At 34.9% G+C, this 20,720-nt stretch overlaps 2 protein-coding genes across 3 annotated transcripts; both read left to right on the top strand.

Annotated features, from left to right (window-relative positions):
* Positions 1–35: 35 nt before the first annotated feature.
* Positions 36–6,049, top strand: Pbgs (Porphobilinogen synthase). 2 transcript variants are annotated; one of them, XM_080165043.1, is made up of 8 exons: positions 36–480; positions 818–888; positions 1,259–1,388; positions 1,865–2,018; positions 2,392–2,545; positions 2,919–3,068; positions 4,154–4,265; positions 4,773–6,049. In XM_080165043.1, exons 1-8 carry the CDS (start codon positions 421–423, stop codon positions 4,929–4,931), a joined length of 990 nt encoding a protein of 329 aa, XP_080021169.1. In that variant the 5' UTR covers positions 36–420; the 3' UTR covers positions 4,932–6,049. The 2 variants fall into 2 exon arrangements, with proteins under 2 accessions (XP_080021169.1, XP_080021170.1); XM_080165044.1 differs by lacking the exons at positions 4,154–4,265; positions 4,773–6,049 and adding an exon at positions 3,869–3,977.
* On the top strand, positions 6,029–20,720 carry LOC145322785 (BTB/POZ domain-containing protein 1-like). The gene is made up of 22 exons (XM_080165040.1): positions 6,029–6,206; positions 6,390–6,535; positions 6,843–6,949; positions 7,243–7,361; positions 9,174–9,270; positions 9,481–9,543; positions 10,369–10,510; positions 10,771–10,854; positions 11,074–11,159; positions 11,589–11,672; positions 12,683–12,784; positions 13,065–13,134; positions 13,443–13,514; positions 16,738–16,799; positions 16,968–17,057; positions 17,360–17,426; positions 17,509–17,586; positions 17,818–17,898; positions 18,142–18,304; positions 19,130–19,206; positions 19,895–19,987; positions 20,589–20,720. Exons 1-22 carry the CDS (start codon positions 6,029–6,031, stop codon positions 20,718–20,720), a joined length of 2,193 nt encoding a protein of 730 aa, XP_080021166.1.

Here is a 20,720-nt window from a genome sequence, read left to right as displayed (position 1 = left end):
CATTAACCCCCCCCCCCCTTTATTAAGAAGAAAAAATGAAGCAGTAAATAATTTCTATTTTCTTGTAAAAAAATATGTGATTTCCAGAGCATTATGTAAGTTTCTTTCTTGTCTTTTTGTCTCGTTTACAGTTTTTTTTTCAAAATATGCTTAAAAATCATCAAAATTAGAATTTTGAAGCAGTTTAATCAAATGATTTGTTATTTTTTCATGCCAACATTAAGAAACTCTGTTATTAAATACATTTGTACCTTTTTGTTTACATTGTATGTTTAGTTCATGTGAAGAAGAACCAGCTAAAGCTTTTTCAAGCGTCTACATCAGCCGCGCGCATTTGTGTGATGGGTTATTGCGGGTTCTTGACATGATCCTGTTAAGTTGATAATAATTTCAGAAAGTTTGGTGGGTTGAGATTTAATAATGGCTAAAGAGTTTGGACTTCATCCTGGTTATTCCAATTCTACTTTGAGACTTTGGCAGGTTAAAATTTTATTCCTTTTTTTTGTAGTAGCGAAGCTACACTCTAACATCCTTTGTCTATCTGTCATTTAGGTGATAATATGATTTATTCAATTTTTTTACATTTGGGGATATGTGTATTTTTTCTCAGCTAGTTGAAATATATCGTCATACGACAAATGTGTTGCAATTCAATTTCCCATAAAGTTAAAAGTTCTCAATCTATTATTTCGTTTGAAAGCTCTTAAAGTAAATGACTTAGTACTACGTATCTAAAAGGATAAATAAAATTACCCAATCTGCCTAGAACAGACTATAGAAGGAATGCAGGATAATGATTTCGTCATTCTAATTTCAGAGTAGTGGAACTGAACTACATCCTCACAATGTTATGCTTCCTATTTTCATTGTTGATACACCAGATGCTAAGTAAGTAGGTAACAAATATACCCTAGTAGATTTGAAAAATGGCATCTAACTCAGGGATATTAAGGGATAAGACAATGAATAATTTTGATTTGACTTCCAATGATCATATACATAATCACCCCTGGAAGCTAAAATTATTTGATGAAAAGTTAAGACACTAGCGAGTTTTAATCGACTAATCAGGATTTAATAAAAGTTACCTAGGTACTAAAGCTTTTAAGCCAATAAATGAGAGAGCCTGTTTTAAATCTTTTTGTGCCATTGTAATTTACAGTCCAATGTCTCCTCCCTCCCTGATTTGATAGCGTTCTAAATAAAACGAACACACAAACATTCTGCTACTTAAACTTATTGAATTTAAATTTTTCAGGGAAGATATAGCAAGCCTGCCTGGTGTAAGCAGATTTGGAGTGGACTCAGTGATTGAATTTCTGAAGCCCTTAGTTAAGCTTGGACTCTCTTCTGTTCTTCTATTTGGTGTCCCGGCCAATGTCCCTAAGGTGAAATGTTTGTAAGGTATTAGATTCTTATCCACGGACAATTATCCTAGAATACCATATGATAAATATCATGTAAACTTTCAGTCCAACAGCGTTATCTTTCTATTTGTCTAGTTTAGCATAATAACCCCCCCCCCCCCCATATTATGAATAATAACAAAATAACAATTAAGGGGTGGTCTAGATTTTCGTTTGCATTCACTTAGTTTAGGTTATATTGGGTATTAGATAGCCCTGCAGGTCCCAGGGTTATGACATCGCAGGTACATGTTCCGCATAGAGAAATTAATCTTTTTTAAAAAAGTGATACGGGTAAGCACCAGTCCAGGCTTGGGTGCCCTTACGTGCGGGTAGTAGTGTCCTTAGTAGGGTCCCAAGGCGCCAGCCTGTAGCAGCGCAAACTTGACGTCTAACCCCAAGATAAAGGCTTGGTATAAGGGCGCTAGTGTCCTAACAACTATTGTACCTATGTTTAGGATGAATTTGGATCAGCCGGAAGTGATGCTGATAAAAACCCAGTCATACCAGCTGTCAAGAGGATAAAGTCAGAGTTCCCCTCCCTGACTGTAGCCTGTGATGTGTGTCTGTGTCCCTACACCAGTCATGGTCACTGTGGGGTACTTCAGAAAGGTTAGTTCCCGTCCCTGACTGTAGCTAGTGATGTGTGCCTGTGTCCCTACACCAGCCATGGGCATTGTGGGGTACTTCAGAAAGGTTAGTTCTCCTCCCTGACTGTAGCCTCTGATGTGTGCCTGTGTCCCTACACCAGCAATGGGCATTGTGGGTTACTTCAGAAAGGTTAGTTCTCCTCCCTGACTGTAGCCTGTGATGTGTTCCTTTGTCCCTACACCAGTCATGGGCATTGTTGGGTACTTCAGAAAGGTTAGCTTCACCGTAATTATCATTTGATGGATTGTTACTGCATAAGTGGGGGTAAGGGGGGGGGGGTACTGTGCACCAAAATGCACTTTGAGGGAAATTACCCTAAAATCATTTTATTTAGATGGAAGCATTAACAATGCAGAAAGTCTACCCCTGCTGGCCAAGCAAGCCCTTACATTTGCCCAAGCAGGAGCAGACATAGTAGCCCCCTCGGATATGATGGATGGCAGGGTTTATGCCATTAAGAAGATTCTTTCGGAAAATGGTCTCAGGAGGTTTGTCATTCTCTATAGAATTTTTTTTTTCAGCGGAAAGGATATATATTTATACACAGGGATCTAAAGGAATAATGCAATAGCCGATAAATTCATGTACATCCCCAATGATGATACACAAAATTGCCTCTTCTGTAGATTACCATTGATGGTTGAAACTTTGGACACTCAACTTAATGAACCAACCAATCATTCAATTTAAGTCCACAAAGTCTCTTGATATATATACAGCTTACATTATTATATAATCATATTAGAATTATCCTTTCAGTTTTAAACCCTACATTGAAATCTGTTTATCAAAATACAGCAAGAATAGGTAATTTTTGAGGTTTTTTTTCTTGGCATGGTTTTATGCTATTTTACAATTTAGGGTTGCAGTTTTAAGTTACGCAGTTAAGTTTGCGTCAACATTCTATGGACCTTTCCGTGATGCTGCCAAGTCCGCACCCGCCTTTGGTGACAGGAAGTGCTACCAGCTGCCACCTGGCTCCAGAGGGCTGGCTGCCAGAGCAGCTGAAAGGTAAAACTTTTTCAGAAAAAAATTGGAGCTTTTCTATTATTAGGTAGGGTATGTCCGCCTGTTTGACTTTCACAAATAGCAAAGTAAAATTAACTCCAAAACAAGTTTATTATATAATACAGTATGATCCTTAAAAGAGTGGTGTTTAAAGGTTTTTTTAGTTCATATTTCTTAGTGTATAATTAAAAGAAGCATATGTCATTGTCCTTGTTCTCTATACATTTTCACGTCAGCATCAACAACAAAAAACAGTTTCACATAAATTACCTGCGTAGATTTTGAAAGGCAATGTTTTGAAATAGTGCTCGTGAAAATAGAGCATTGAATATTTTAAATCCTATTAGGTCTTCAAAAGTTGAAGAATATCTATATTTAACTAGGAAGACTTAAAAGTTATAATAATAATATTAATATTTAAAGATGTAAATGAAGGAGCAGATATGTTGATGGTTAAACCTGGTCTAGCCTACTTGGATCTAGTTTGGGAGAAGAATAATAATAATAATATTTAGAGATGTAAATGAAGGAGCAGATATGTTGATGGTGAAACCTGGTCTAGCATACTTGGATCTAGTTAGGGAGACTAATAATTATAATAATAATATTTTGAGATGTAAATGTAGGAGCAGATATGTTGATGGTGAAACCTGGTCTAGCATACTTGGATCTAGTTAGGGAGACTAATAATTATAATAATAATATTTAGAGATGTAAATGAAGGAGCAGATATGTTGATGGTTAAACCTGGTCTAGCATACTTGGATCTTGTTAGGGAGAATAGTAATAATTATAATATTTAGAGATGTAAATGAAGGAGCAGATATGTTGATGGTTAAACCTGGTCTAGCCTACTTGGATCTAGTTAGGGAGACTAAGAATAATATTAATATTTAGAGATGTAAACGAAGGAGCAGATATGTTGATGGTTAAACCTGGTCTAGCCTACTTGGATCTAGTTAAGGAGAATAATTATAATAATAATATTTAGAGATGTAAATGAAGGAGCAGATATGTTGATAGTTAAACCTGGTCTAGCTTACTTGGATCTAGTTAAAGAGACTAATAATTATAATAATAATATTTAGAGATGTAAATGAAGGAGCAGATATGTTGATGGTGAAACCTGGTCTAGCATACTTGGATCTAGTAAGGGAGACTAAGAACGCCCATCCAAATCACCCTATGTTTATTTATCAGGTAATAAATCTATAGTACAGATGTGTAACCAGACAACTGCCAGGATCCCCCTGTTGTGGACCATTTTCGTCTGCTAGCAAATTTCTTTCTAATCTTTTAGAGTGACCAGACTTTTAGAGTGTGTTAATATTTCCGACGCTATTAGTTGATTCTCAAAGACCCCATTGAAATTCTTCACAGTTTCCATACAAATATTTGACACCTTACCCCCCTATTGTTTTACTCTAATTATCAGTTAATAACTGGAACATGTAGCTCTTCACTAAGGATATTAAGGTTTAGTAACACCAAACAAGCAACCATCCACTTGATTGCACGATATTTTCTGTAAGTCTTTACTGTACTTGGTAATGAGTGAAATTATTCATCCTAGGATTTTATTAATGCCACTCGCTGGATAAAAGTATCAGTTGTAACATTTTTAAGGTTTTTGTTTCTCTATTTACGTTATTATGTTTATTAACAGCTTTGCTACTCCTAGACATGATTGCCATTGTTTAATTACAGGTATCAGGAGAGTATGCCATGCTGTACCATGGAGCCAAGGCTGGAGCCTTCAACCTGGAGGCCACTCTCATGGAGGTTCTCACCAGTATGCGCAGAGCTGGGGCTGATGTCATTATTACATATTTTGCCCCCGACATTCTCAAGTATTTGAAAAGCTAATTAATTTTGTTTATGTTTTAACTTGAGAAAATTTAACTTTTAATTGAAAATATTTATGGGTTTTAGATCTTTTGTTCAAACACAATTCTTAATACTAAAGTTATAGTCTTTACTTTTATAAGTATTTTTTTCTGAGATTTTATTACCTACCTACCAAAAATAAAGATCTGTAGTTTTAACTTTAACTTGTTGTTAGTTATAAGTTGTTATTGTTGTATTATTCTATACTGTTAGTATTGCAGCTGCTCTATAACTTATTTTTTTTTCTGTCCGTTTGTCTATGATTTAATACATAATAAACCAGCTAAAAGAAAATGATTTCCTACATATAATATCACTATTATACGACTATATTTAGCTTGTTATTGCTGCGCTACTTGTTATTTACTAAAAATGTGATAGTCCAGTGTGATTAGTTATATTTTATTTTATATCATTGTTACGGGATAAAATCTCATGTGAATCATTTTTCTTGCCTGAACTACCTAGATTTTATATTTTTATACCTTGAATAAAAATGTTATTGGAATGATATTTGATAAACGATATATGTTTGTAGTCTTAATATTAATTTAACTTTTTGAATGTATTTACTTACCTAAGGTTTTATGTGCAATTTGTTAAAATCGAGTTTTTAAAAGGGTTACTTTTATGATTGGTATTTAATGAGATAAGATAATAAGTAAATTTATTTTTATATTGAAATAAAAAACAAACCTATTGATTTATGTTCGTTTAAAGTTCAAATACAAAGCACAAAATTATAATTTTCAAACCGTAGTTTTAAAACAAAAAGGTTATAATAAAACACAAATTATAAATCTCATGATTAATCAATCTAAATGTTATTCATGGAACTGTCCCTTTGCAGTATATATTTATTTTATTAGTCTTTTTATGTTTAGCATTTTAGTATTCATATCAGAAAGAGATAATTAACTTAGTAAAAACAATTTTTCCTCTAACTTTTCTAACTGTCAGAATAACCTAGTTTCTTTAGGTATGTAATTTTGCAAAATGATTTAAACTAAGATTACTTTGACCTGTAAAAAGTTGGAGTCAAAATATTTTCTCTTTAGAAGAAACATACCTTTCTGATGAATTGTTTTGATTTTCAGGAGATGGCAAGTGGATCCTCTAGTCCACCCGGGCTGGAGAGGGGCTCAATGAGTCCCCAAGGACCAGATAGGGGATCTATGAGTCCCCAAAGAACAGATAGGGGGTCTATTAGTCCACAGGATGGCTTGGAAAGTGGATCTTTTAGCCCGCCTCCAGGTATCAACACTACAAACTCTCATAATCGCATTTAATATTTTTCACCATAAACATTACTAAGGAACTTTATTGTTATATTTTTTTATTGTTTAAAAATTTCTTTTTCAAAAACTAAATTTGTTAGGTACCTAGGTATGGCTTGATTCAATAATTTCAAACATTTTAATTGTATTTTTTTTATAGAAAATGAGTCACCTAGTCATTTGGACAGTGGTTCTTCTAGCCCTCCAGGTCTGGAGAGACCTAGTCATTCTAGAGGGTTAGGTAGTGGATCTTCCAGCCCTCCAGGCTTGGAGAGCCCTGAACCTGATCTACTTCTACAAGCACAGGTAATGGAAAGAAAAATTTCCAGCAAAACCCAAGTATTAGAATATACTTAGTCAAAAATTAAACTTTTTTTTGGCCCTCAAAGTATGTTATAAATGTATATAAGTAACGATAAATTGTGATATTTTTTACATTTATTCCAATTTAGCTTCCTATTACCTACCTGTTAGAAGAAAGCTATGATTTTTTTTCTAAATTGTAATGTTTCTAAATATACGTACACCAAACTTTTTTTACGTAATTTCCTATTAAATAGTTACCTACCTATTTTTGAGATTATTTGAATTAATTTTTCTTTTTTAATTTTAGATGCGCAACCTTAATATAGAGGAAGAAGTTGTAGGTGGGGATGTCCATGGCCTTCATGTACCTTTACAGCTCCATAATCGTCCTCCATCTAGGGGTGAATATATTAGGTAAGCTTTTCTTTCAGCATTTTTATGGAGGTAGGTGATATTGATTATACTACCCCTCAAAGTTTATAAACTTAAGATACCTAATTAAAGTAATTTTATAATGTTGAAAAAGTCAGAATTTAGCCTTTTAATCGCATCAATTTCAAACTTGAATTATTTAAAAATAAAATGAAGTTACCTATAGAAAACTTTTGACACACAAAAATGCAACCGTAAAGAAAACTTATCAAAGTCTAGACTAACCAATTGATTCAACTACTGTTTATAACTTTATAATACACAATTTAATACAGGGCAAATATGAATATGGTTGGTGGTATCCAGCTTAATCCTGATGTTGCTGGATCTATCCAGCAGGGCCACCTGGAGATTCCACCCCCACCTCAGAATCCACCACCTCCTCCTCCCCCAGGTAAGTTGGGGGACATAATTGGAGTGTTCTTTGATACTGATACATCCACTAGTGATTCACAATATTAGATATAAAAGAAGGGGTGCTTATTTATAAGAGTAGATTGAAAGGGACGGGGTAGTTTTAGGGGATCTGATGATTTCGATAATGTGTACAGGGGCGTCCAAGCTTTTTTTTTGGGGTGGGGTAAAAAATTTTAGGGGGGGGGGGTAATTCGTGTTTGGGGGGGGGTAAAATGGCGCGCGAAGCGCGCCGAAATTTTTTTTTACCCCCCCCCCCCAAAATTTTTACCCCTGGGGTAAAATTTGATTGGGGGGGGTAATTACCCCCCCTAAAGTCTGTTGGGGGGGGGTAAATACTCCCCCCAAATCTGTTGGGGGGGGTAATTACCCCCCCCAAACTAATTTACCCCGGGGGTAAAATTTTTGGGGGGGGTAATTTAATTATGTAAAAAAAGCACCTACCTAATCTATTAAGTTAATAAGTACTATCCTATAACATAAAGTAGTAAGTAAGGTTTATTTGACTATAGCTTCAGATTTCATTACTTTTAATACTGAGTTCTCCTTTTTAGGAAAGCTTCACATAGATCCCATGATGGTTCCACACTATTATAGGTCAATCCTTTGAGTGGTTTTAGGCTATTTTTCTCCTCCCTTTTTACCCTTTAGAAAACACGAGTTCTTAGATGCTAAGGGCGCCACTACTATTCAAATATATAGTAGTATCTCATTCTTTAGAACATAAAAATACAAAAATTAACTCACTAACCAATGAACTAATATGATTATACTTTAAAGTGAAGCGTCTTATAGGTCCTGGTAAGTTTTATAACTAGTTTTGAGACACCCTGACATCCTCCCAAAAGAAATCGCCTATAGAAATTCTTTTTCATTATTTAATGAAATATTTAATTTAGTTAGGTATCTATTTTATGGAATCTTCAGTGCTTTACAATTACATCATAGATCCCCGGGATGGTTTTAGCCCTTATAAAGGCCCAAGCAAATAAAACATGATCAAACTATTAAATTTTTTGTTATCATGGTTAAGAACTGTTTTAACTGGTTGGACTATATTGGGGTATAGTCCCTTTTGTGGCAACGCTCTTTAAGGGGCGTTTCTTCGTTTTTTTCACACAAGCTTCTCTCCTATTTCTAGCCCCTGCGGGGGGCCAATTGCTTAACCATGTGGGGCAATCACCTAAACCAATATAACCTATCCTAAAATAAACTATCAAAAGCCATTTAGGATATACTTTTCATTAACTATTAGGAGACCAAACGAGGAACATAAAATATATTACACCTCAAGGCTCGAGTCACACTATGACTTTTTTTAGGGGGGGGGGGGGAAGGCGGGGATTACTCCCTCCCCCCCCCCAAAAAAAATTTTCAGTAAAATTTTTTTTTAAGAACATTCAATTTGGGGGGGGTAAATAGTGACCCCCCCAAAAAAAATTTTTTAAAGAACATTTATTTTGGGGGGGGTAATTACCCCCCCCAAAATCGTTTGGGGGGGTAAATACCCCCCCCCAAAATCGTTGGGGGTGCCTACGGCACCCCCAAGGTAGGGGTAATTTTTTTTTTGGGGGGGGGTATTGTTCACAAAATTTTGGGGGTGCCAAATGGCCCATTACCCCCCCCCCCCCCTTGGACGCCTATGAATGTGTAATAGCAGAATTAAAAAACAATACTTTTAGACAACAATATATTTGATCATATTTCTGTAGGTGTAGTAGACTTACCTATTGGCGCACAATCCTCTCATATTATGCACAACCTTTGTATGTCCTAGCTGATCTATTTTTAGGTGTAGTTGATCTACCTGCTGGTCTAGTAGCGCACAACCCACCTCTGTATGCTGATCTACTGTCTCTACAACAACATAATCAGTCTTATCAAGGAATTTCCTCTTAAAATTATAAAAAAATATTACTATTTATTATTGCTATTTACTATAATTTTTATTTGGAGTATTTTTTACCTGCATATCAAGACAGGATATGTTTTTAACTTTAAGTGATTTTATTTATAGAGTATTTGTACTTAGTACTACTTAATCACGTGCTTTTAGGAGTAGATTTTAAGTACCTAGAGGAAATATTTGTCACAGGAATGCACAGGATGAACCGTGGTGAAAGTAGCAACTCTCAATATAGTCCATCACCTAGAGATATTAGGAATAATACCATATTATAGTTTAATACATAGAAAATATTTCTGTACAAGGACAATTATATCCTTAATAAGTACTAGCGCATAAACTAAACAGGTAGCAACTCTCAATATAGTCCATCACCTAGAGATATTAGGAATAATACCATATTATAGTTTTATACATAGAAAATATTTCTGTACAAGGACAATTATATCCTTAATAAGTACTAGCGCATAAACTAAACAGGTAGCAACTCTCAATATAGTCCATCACCTAGAGATATTAGGAATAATACCATATTATAGTTTTATACATAGAAAATATTTCTGTACAAGGACAATTATATCCTTAATAAGTAGCGCATAAACTAAACAAGTAGCAACTCACAATGCAGTCCAACACCTAGAGATATTAGGAATAATACCACATTAACATTTTTGTTGTATTGTTTTAAGTGTTCAATTGTTTAGGGATGGGATTCAACAATAGAAATAAAAGAAATGTTTTCATGTTGTGTTCCAAGTCCATCAGTATAATGGAAAATTCAAAATCAGATTTTAAAGCAATCAGAATATGAGATTATTCAATATTTACTCATTTTTGCTTTATTATGTTTTGATAAATATTGGAAATAAACTCAATGTGTTTATTAACTAAGAATTACATTGTTTAGAAAGGTTTACTTTTAAACACAGAGAAGGGGGGTTGTGTTTATATAAGGGGCAAGTAAGGATTCTAGAAAATAGTGTCCTCTCTTTATCCCGAACAAAGTAAGTAACTTTTGAACATTATAAAGAGAATTGTCCTTTGAAGCACTTTGAATTAATTTGGTATTGGATATTTGTAGAGCAAATCAGTTTGACCAGTATATAGCCAACATAGAAAGACTGAATGTTGGGTTCCGTCCTGTCCCGAGATCACCAGCTCGAGTCCCACCCTTTACATATCGTCACCCCAATGTTCCAGATTGGCAGACAACTAAGTGTAAGGTAGGGAATTCTTAAATTGCTTAAAAATAATAATATAAATTCTTCTCTAGGAAGACGTCAAAGCTTTTATTTTTTTGTGGTGTGGTATTGAAAATATTTTCCAGTGTGGCTGCCTAGGTATAATACGATGGGATAAATAACTAATCCCACCTTTTTGTACATAAATGGAAAAATTCACTTGATATGCAAAAATTACCTAAGGGATTTGAACCATGGTTTTATCGTCCATTTTAAAATATCTTTAACAACATTATTTTCAGATATCTGAAAGAGGAAGACACTTGCTAGAGACTGGGCTATGGTCAGATATTGAGTTTATAGTTGGAGTCCCCCCAAATATCAAGGTATTATCATTTATGGAAATTTTTGTTTAGTTTAAAAAGAAATTCAATTGAGAAAATTTAAGGAGATGCCCCCTCCCCTCAAAAAATTTAATCTTCAGCGAACCTATAAGGATCTTCACTATAAAGTAGAACCATATAGGCAAACAGCCCGTTACTTTTATATAAGGATTTGTCATTATTTTAATTGCACCCAACAAAATTATAAAATTAATGTTTTAGATATTCCATTGCCACAAGATGTTTTTAGCCATGGCATCTCCTGTGTTTGAGGCAATGTTCTACGGGGGTCTTGCTGAAACTACAAGGAACATTGGCATTTTTTATTATTGCTTGTTGGTGTTTGGGTCACTAGGTATGATGTTCTTGTGTATAGAGATGAGAAACAGTTATTTGACGTCAATGAATGAAGTTAATAATCTTGTGCCAAAATAAGGGACAAATTTGGGATAAATCTACTAGTTTTTGTTTATTACACCAGCGGCTACGCCCCTAGAGGACTTCTGGGGGTACTTAATGCAAGGAGGAGGGGGGGGGGGGGGAAGTCGTTTCTCTACTTCCAATTTTAGTTTTAAAAAGAAAATGTAGAAAATCTTATCCTTTTCACGATAGGTAGGTAACTTTAAAGTTAAAACAGCTAAATCTGTAAACCTGTCCTAAGTAACACATCTGATCACCATTCACCGAACAACACAGCAACTAGGTAATATATAATAATAATGCTTGTAATGAATCAGAGAGATAAAGATATCAGATGTGCAACCAGACGCTTTCTCTGCCATGCTGGAGTATGTTTATACGGATCAGGTGTCGTTACAAAGGTAGGTACTCTTTTTAAAATCACAATATAAAACACATGAATTTGTTCAAAAAAGACTTACTGTAAGTGGTTAATGGATATAGAGGTATATTCCCTGAGGAGTAGAGCCCAATCGGTTTATTGGTTGCAGAGATCTTAAGCTTCACACACACACACACACACACACACACACACACACACACACACACACATATACACACACACACATACACACACACACACACACCCACACACACACACACACACACACACACACACACACACACACACACACACACACACACACACAAACAAACAAACAGAGACATCGTTCTACTTTGTATTATTGATAATGCATCTCTAAAAATTTAAAATCGGTTTTTAATTTAAAGATATGATGTGGAGATATATCTATTATATGTAGTACATATTTTTCCCGCTAGATGTCTCAAACAAAATTTTAAAAACTGCAACTAAAACCTAATCTTAGTTTATTTAATGCATTTTTTTGTTCATTTACATAATTTTATTAATTACTACTGATATATTTTTCTTTTTTGAAATTTCAGAATAATTTTCATATAGGTAAAGCCCCAAAAGATATTCTACTATTTTATTAAAAAATAAACCAGTGAACTATATGCGAAAATTGGCGAAATTGCGAATTAGCATGAAGTGCGTATTTGGGAAATGTCTGACTGTAAACGGTTACGATGTTCCACCCAAATATGTGCAATTTTATGGGTGTCTGTTTTATTTTACAGACATATTTTTAAGTTAATTCCTTCAGTATATACCTTGTAATGGAGAATCATATCGGTTTAGCGATTAGCGAGATCATTCGGTACAGACAAACATCCTATTTTAAGGATTACTTGAATGTTTCTTGTACTCTGATAAAGTAATACTCGCAGCTGGCTACAATAACGAAACCGCCAATCCACCCTCTTTACCCTTTTCCCTCGCCCCTCTCACTGGATGATCAATCTGACCAATAATTAAATAAGGTCCATTTATTCTATCTTTTTTAAGTTTTGAGCTTGTTTGTGATATATGTTATGCAGCTAAGAAGTATATGTTGCCTGACTTAGTTGAGGAGTGTACACAGTTTCTTTGGAGGGATCTTTATCCAAAGTAAGTTTTGTTCACTTTTTAGCGGCGCAGATGCTCTAAAAGTCTCAAAAACGCGGCCCGAACCCTTAGTTTATAATTCAAAACTAAAATAATAATTTTCTGGTAATCACTAATTTAATAGGTAAATAAAACATTTGAATAACTCTACCAAATAAATCGTAATCGCAACTCACCTTTTTTTATGGGAAATAATTTTTTTATAGTTAGGTAATATTCTTTTTAATAATTTTCATGAAAGGTTGAAATTTAACAGGACCTTTTATTTAATTTTTTATTTTAGAAATGCTTGTCGTGCTTATGAATTTGCCAAATTATTTGAGGAACCGGTTCTATTAGACAAAAGTATACAGGTATTATCTAACAATCCATCTATTTTTACAGAAATAATGTCTTTCCTTGTCCTATGCGTGTATCCCCTACTTATAAAGTTTTTTATTAGTGTCTTTACTTTTCTATCTACAGAAGGGAAAATTTTGTTTATCATAATTGAAATTTTTATCAATTTATCGTCTATTGTCTTAAGTTATACCTTAAGGCTTAAGATTCTTAAAATTTGCCAAATCTTATTAACCTAAATATTAAGCAAATTAAAGAATTTTTTATCTTATCTTTTTATATAAATGTTAATTATAGCTACTATGTCATGTTTAATATTTAGATAATGACGCATCAAACCATGGAAATTGTGAGTGAACCTACTTGGTTTGAGGTTGAACACTCTACAATAAAGGTATTACATTATACTTATTTCATGGTGGGTTAGGTTTAGAAAGGTTTATAAAAGAACTGCAAGCATAGTTTTCGCCGTATTTAAGCTTCTCGCAGTGGCAAATGTTAAAATAAGGTGTTTTACATGAATTTGACTATATTTATCTGATTCTTTGCAGGGAGGAAGGGATTGGACAATGGGCAATTAATTTAATTTAAGAGTTTTCGCTAAAAGGCCATGAAAACCAGATTTATCCAGAAAATTTGAAGAAAATTTTAAAATGTATACTGTGTATAGGTATGGTTATCTAAATTAGAAAACTCAAAATAAGAAAGAGTTCTAAGAAAAAAACATCTACTTTTAAATTAGGTTACCACTTACCAGTTCATCACAATTGAGTAAACATTCTGTAATTAATCACTAGAAAATCGCCCTTAAAACTTCTTTATCCCTGCTCCAATATTGTTAACTTCCTTCAAAATTCTAAATAACACAAAGGGTTCTTAGATTGTTTATTACACAAATATCACAGTAGAGTATCTGGACATGAAATGACATTTTCTTGGAAAATAATATTTGTTAGAACCTGAGAAAGTGGGTTTTAGTAGCGTGACTCACCAACAAGAACATAGTATAACCATAACTCTAGCCAAACAGCATTATTAACACTCTCTCTGAAATACACATATATATGATCTATTGCTAAATGTTCATTAAAGAATATAAACCCCAGAGTGAACGGACACTCTGTAATTATAGAGTAGCATGAAACATAATAATAAATATAATCAAATAAGCTGGACATGATAAAATACAAAGATAAAATATATTTGATCTATGACATAAATAAAACTGGTAGAAGAGCCATCCTTCATATGATCTATTACGGGCTGCCTCTTCTTCATATGATCACCACAGAGTTGGGTAGGTACGTAGGTGTAGGCTTATTTGATCTATGACATACTGTGCTGGCTGCCTAAACAAAATAATCATATTTGATCTATTTTCACATTGCATATATTTTAACAATGTTTTTGTTTTGTTTTTGATCTATTACTTTTCTTATTTACCAACACAGCCTTGGAACGTGAATCTCATTTGATCTATTGCATTTATTTCTCGCCGACGAAATCTCCCTTCTTGGCAAACTTTCTGTCAGTGGCTTTCTGTAAGACTTGTCTCTTCCTACCGTCCTGCTCATAGAGCCCCTTGAGGTATTTGTACTCCTCACTGATGCGCTTGACCTGCCCCTCCAGCACCTTCACCCTACGCTTGTAATATTCGAGATCTTTTACTAGCACATGGTTATCATTCTCAGACTTGTTGGCTGATGACTTCCAATGCTTGGATGCTGCTCTCTCCTTGCATATCTGGGCATTCTTGTTCGCTAATTCTTTCCTGTACTGCTTCACAAGTTCTTCATTTATCTGGTCATATCTGTTGACTCCCATGCCGTCATCATCACCATGCTCATCTTCATTATACTCTATTTCTTCTTCTGTTGCATCCTCATTGATGGTCAGATCCCTGGTAAGTATCTCAACTTCCCTGTCAACATCTTGAGCATCCTCGACAATCACACAATCACCCTCTTCGTCCTCGGAGAAAACAATAAGATCCATATCCTCAGGATCATATGGCTCGTCAACTTGCTCTTCTCTTTGGGCCTGATGCTCTGGTTCCTGTCCTTCCTTGTCGTCCCATACTGGCCTCTCACTGGACACGTGCAATTCAGCTAGATGGTCTTGCAGGGCCCGCTCTCTTTCTTCCTTGGTGTCGCATGGGTTCTTTTGATAGACCTCCCAGTGTCTCCATCCTTCTGGCTTTCTCTCTGACCATGTGAGCCTGTATCTCATGCTTCCTGTGGATGCTGGTCTCCCTCCTAGATTCCGTGCTTTGATCTCTTGCCTATGGAATTCATTCTTCCTGTACCCATCGGTCTCAATCAGTGGCGGGGGAATCGGCACAGATGCATATCTGATTTTCTTTTTCTCAGCCTGCACACTGAAAATGATGTCAAAAGCATTGATCAGATATTTCTTGACTTTCTGAAGTCCTTCATAGCTCCAGTTGGTCCCGAAACCAAGTCCCAACTGGAATTCTATGAAGGCCATTCCTCTGACCCTCAAAGTTCTGTCCTCCTCCGATATCCAACTTGTGGCCATTTTATGTAGGCAGAGTTGCGGCATGTCAATCATCTCATTGTAGAGTCTTATTTTCTCGTTCAGCTCCCCTACTTGTTTCCAAACATTAGAGTTGCTTGGCACATAAACACAGGTACTAAAAACAATCTTGTTCCTTTCCTGAGATCTTAAAGCATCAACGATTCTGTCAAAACATCTAGTTATTTTGTGGTTTTCTATGGCCCCTGCAAACTTCTGGTAATTAGCAATCACTATATTTTTAGTTTGCTTCTGGTCTCGGATGGCATCAACTATACAATCTGTGGATGTCTTCAAGTCGTAGTTCTTCAGGCTGTACCACCTGATGCGTGATATCTTTTCATCTAAAATCGCCTCTGGCATCATGAAAGATGCATAGACGACATCGAGGACTCTGGGCATAATGCTGAAAATTCAATCTGAAAAATGAACAGCAAAAATTATTTGACGTCGTTGTGTGGAGATGAGGAGAAAAAAAATAACAACAAAAAATATGAAGAAAAAAATGTTCTTTGACACTGGTTATTTCACTAAATGGGCCAAAAAAATTTCTTGAAATTTGTGTGGATTGGGAATTGTCTTTCTAAAGCAACTGAGGGTGTTTAAAAGCAGAAATAATTTTATACTATACCTAAAAAAAATTTGTCTGCTAGAAATTGTGCTAATTGTTTTTTTTTTTTGTCTGCTTGATTCATAACAAATTCCGCGGCAATTACGCGAAAGTACCCAAAGTCCCCAAATTCAGCCTGAATACTTTACGAATACTTTAAGCTGTTACCAAAGGTTTTAAACCCTAAAATATTAAATATTCAATCCATTGTCACCTCTCCTCCTCCCTGAATTCTTTGTGTGTCACAAGTTGATTCGCTCCATTCTCTAGGGTATGGCTGGAATGGAAAGGCAAAAGAAAATCCTAAAATCACCCCATAACATTTATAAAGAGTGCTTGAAAGTTCAAACAATTCGGACCAGCCATTTCTAAGATCTTGAGCATAAGCTAAAAAACCTAACTACTTTATATAATAGGATAGCCTATAATTTTGAAAATTCCTTGTTTTCTATAATTTCTAATTGTTGTTTAGATTTTATTAACTCGTGAAACTTTGGCTGCCCCAGAATCTATTCTTTTTGATGCCATCGACAGGTAAATTAACTTTTTTTCCTCCTTGTAAATTGATTGACTTTAAAAGTTTTTAAAAATATAGGTTTCTATAAAATTTTTAGGAACTTAAATTCTTTACATTTAAATTTTTCATTATATTAACAAAAACAAAATTATTTTTAAAAAAATAGACTCACTTTTATCTTATAGGTGGGCTGGTAAAGAATGTGATAGAAACGGCGTTGAAAATTCACCCGAACGAAAAAGAACAGTTTTAGGAGAGCTTCTATTTTTGATAAGGTAGGTATATTTTACAAATGATAGAAAAATTATCACAACGATTTTTTGACAAATGGAAGTTTTTTTTATCAGTGCAGTGTAGTATTCTTAAAGTCAATAGGTATTAAAGATTTTTTCAATATAACATTCCTTGGAATGATGCCGGGGAAAATTTGGATAGGTGCTTTTAATAAATCTTAGGTTCAAACTATTTCAAACTTTTTCAGCAATAATTTTATTATCTACAGAAGGTGTGATTTTGATAATTGGAATATGATAAATAGTGCGATTTTAGTTTACTTTACTGTCTAATTTTTTTTTAGATATTTAACTTTCACCGCAGCTGATTTCGCCGCAGGTCCTGCTAAATCTGGCTTGCTTACTCAAAAGGTAAAATTACTACTCTCTCGGCTTCTATTAGAGCTAGAAGTATATTTTTAAATTTCTTTATCGATACGTTTTTATTTTTTAGGAAAGTTTTGCTGTCCTGATGAATATATCGTGCCCTGGTTCCTGGGACTTACCACCTTATATGAATAACATTACTGAGGTATAGGATACTTATTTAGTTGAACTGCTATATAACAGTTATGTAGTTGCTACGCATATAACATTGTGTCTAATCGTCCCAGAATTATCATTCAAAAATCAACGTAATAAGTGTCAAAATTGATTTAAAGGAACCTCTCTAAAATGGACATACCCATGTACTTTTTGATTTTAAGAGCTGCTTCATTTTAGTTCCTAAATATCACAGTAATCATGGTGAAATTTTGTTTAGTCTCGTAAAGACCCGGGAAAACAAGTTGTGAGAGAAATAGACATTGGAACTAAACTTTGGTGTAAACGTGCCATGATGCAGGTAATATTTAGGCCTCTTGATTTTTTTTTCATTGGAATGAATAATGTTTTCCCTTACTCTGTGGCACTATAATCCCAAAAATACGCCTTTAAAAATGAGAGGAAGGGAGCGGGGTACCTACTGGGTAAAGGGATGGTTTTGTTCTAGGAGTGATTTCTATTGTGGGAGTGGGGGTACCATCCCAAATATACAAATTTTCTGGATTATTTTTATGGTAGGTACATAAAAATTTTGAAATTGTAGGAGCCACATTGCTTGAACTCCTCAATTCTTGACTGTAGCGTGACATTCACAGTGGACAGGGACGTCTGGATCCATGGCATCGAGGTTCCCAGCCAAGTTACAGATGCTCCAGAAATAAGGCCCAACCTGGAGGGTGTGGCACTACAGCCTCCATCACCTGAAGGTAAAATAGAACAGTCAGGTTACAGATGCTCCAGAGATAAGACCCAACCTGGAGGGTGTGGCACTCCAGCCTCCATCACCTGAAGGTAAAATAGAAGTTAGGTTACAGATGCTCCAGAAATAAGACCCAACCTGGAGGGTGTGGCACTACAGCCTCCATCACCTGAAGGTAAATAAAATCACTTTCGCAAGGTTGCAGATGCTCCAGAGATAAGACTCAACCTGGAGGGTGTGGTACTACAGACTCCATCACCTGAAGGTAAAATGACAGCTAGGTTATAGATTCTCCAGAGATAAGACCCAACCTGGATGATGTGGCACTACAGCCTCCATCACCTAAAGGTAAAATAGAAGTCACGTTATAGATGCTCCAGAAATAAGACCCAACCTGGAGGGGTGTGGCACTACAGCCTCCATCACCTGAAGGTAAATAAAATCATTTTTGCATGGTTGCAGATGCTCCAGAGATAAGACCCAACCTGGAGGGTTAGTTAAATAGGACAGATAATTTGACAAGGATGATCTATAAGAAGCACTTTAATGACCAAATACAGCATAGTACAGTCAGAATAAAATTCTGATGGTAGAGAATATTTTCCTATTTTTTGTGTTTTTTATTTAACCACCTCCATTATTATTTGTATGTATAATATTGTTTATATTGCGACTTCCGTCAATAGGTGAATATGTAAGAAAGAAACTTAAAAAGAATTAATTCAATAACAGAATTGTTTGAAAATTATTTAGCTCCAAACGAATAGCAACCCAGGTATAAAGTCAGCTGCATAAAGTTTATTTTTTATCATCAATATGTATTTGATTTAAGGATACAATGAGCTTCTATATGCCCACTTACTGGATAGTGACGGGTCCAGGCTCACATACACACACTTTACTGCTAAGGTTAGTTCTAGAATTGCTATGCTGTATTAAATTCAACTAGCGGTTTCGCCCCTAGCCTCTAGGGGCTTTGCCCCAAGAGATGGTAAAAAAGTGTAAGGTGAAATTTGAAAAAAAATATTCAACAAAGGAAATCTTCTACAAAGGACCAAGGATATTTCTTAAAAAAAAAAAAAAAAAATAGGGGGATTTTTTTTGTTTTTTGGGGGGTTGGGGGTGTCCTAGCCCCCAAGAAAATAGCTTAAAACCACCACAGGACCAATAGGTATATACCCTGAAGATTAGAATCCAATCGGTTCAGTGGTTACCGAGATCTTAAGGGACAGACAGACGGACAGACATCAAGCTACTTTGTATTATAGATAAGGGAGAGGACATTGGAATGTAAATTATAATGGTTCCAAATGTTTTATTAACATAATCTCTCAATCGATGATTAAAAATGTTTGGTTAAATTAAACTAACAGTGTCCAAACTTTTCAACCAATAATCAGTAAGTAAGTCCCTCTGCAAAAATAAAACCATTTCTGGACCTTTGGTAAGCTACACTGCAAAAAAGAACCATATCGGTTCAGTGGTTAACGAGATCTTTAACCTACAGACAGATAGACATCATTTTACTTTTATATAGGGATGTGAACACAAAGACTAATTTAGTTTCTATATACATTTTAATTTAATGTATTTTTAGGTGAATTGGAACTCTATGATTGAAATCTGTTTTAATAGATCTGTGAAAATCTTGCCCAATCGTGTTTATAGAATTGGAATGGTTTTGAACAAGGTAGGTCTTAACCAATCACTCGTAGAATTTTGATTTTTTTTGAAAAATGATAATAACAAGTTTGACAATTCATTTTGACAAGCATAGATTTAACTTAATACTGTTAAGATTATAATAACACTTTACCTGATTGTCACAGGGAGCATCATTTTGAATGATTCTAATAAAATATACCTAGACCTCAGGGCAAAAAAAGCAAAAAATCCACGCTTTCTTGGTTACGCCTTATTAGTTCTGGAATAAACATAATGCACAGTAAGGATCTCCAAACAAAGATCCTGCAATCAAAGAGTTGGTTGTCTGCTATGAATTCTACCACACGGGTATAATGAGGTGTAGGACCAAGAGTTGACAAGTGGAAAAATATGACTGTTCAGTCCAGGAACAACTTATCCATAAGACCTAAGCAACATAGGTTTACGTAAAGACTTTTAGGCACATCCTAAATGTAAAAAAGCTAATTAAAGGGAGAAGTAGCTAAATTATACTATGCGTTTTGTCAATATTAAGAACAGTTAGACTTAATAATCGCTTTTGACTGGGAGCTTACTCACAATTTTACGCAATATTGCTCAAGCTACTTCTCACTTTATTTCTTTAGGTTGGTTGGTATCCCATGGGGGTCTGTACTCGCCGAGTTAGTTGTGAAGGATGTTTCTTTACTTTCTGTGTGGGACAACCCAATGATACACTCAGAGATGGTCTTATCAGGTTAGATTTTATTAGTAGATAA

The sequence above is a fragment of the Acartia tonsa genome, chromosome 6, assembly GCF_053477335.1.
Source record: "Acartia tonsa isolate MP-2025a chromosome 6, ASM5347733v1, whole genome shotgun sequence".
In the NCBI taxonomy this organism is placed as follows: domain Eukaryota; kingdom Metazoa; phylum Arthropoda; class Copepoda; order Calanoida; family Acartiidae; genus Acartia; species Acartia tonsa.
Note: the sequence above shows the minus strand (reverse complement) of the source record. Positions and strands in the feature narration are given on the sequence as shown.

Coding starts and splice junctions, on each gene's coding strand:
- Pbgs (XM_080165043.1), top strand. CDS start 421: ATGGCTAAAGAGTTTGGACTTCATCCTGGTTATTCCAATTCTACTTTG. Junction 2,546..2,918: donor TCGGAAAATGGTCTCAGGAG/GTTTGTCATTCT, acceptor TTTACAATTTAG/GGTTGCAGTTTTAAGTTACG. Junction 4,266..4,772: donor ACCCTATGTTTATTTATCAG/GTAATAAATCTA, acceptor GTTTAATTACAG/GTATCAGGAGAGTATGCCAT.
- LOC145322785 (XM_080165040.1), top strand. CDS start 6,029: ATGAATTGTTTTGATTTTCAGGAGATGGCAAGTGGATCCTCTAGTCCA. Junction 7,362..9,173: donor ACCACCTCCTCCTCCCCCAG/GTAAGTTGGGGG, acceptor ATCTATTTTTAG/GTGTAGTTGATCTACCTGCT. Junction 10,511..10,770: donor GGCAGACAACTAAGTGTAAG/GTAGGGAATTCT, acceptor CATTATTTTCAG/ATATCTGAAAGAGGAAGACA.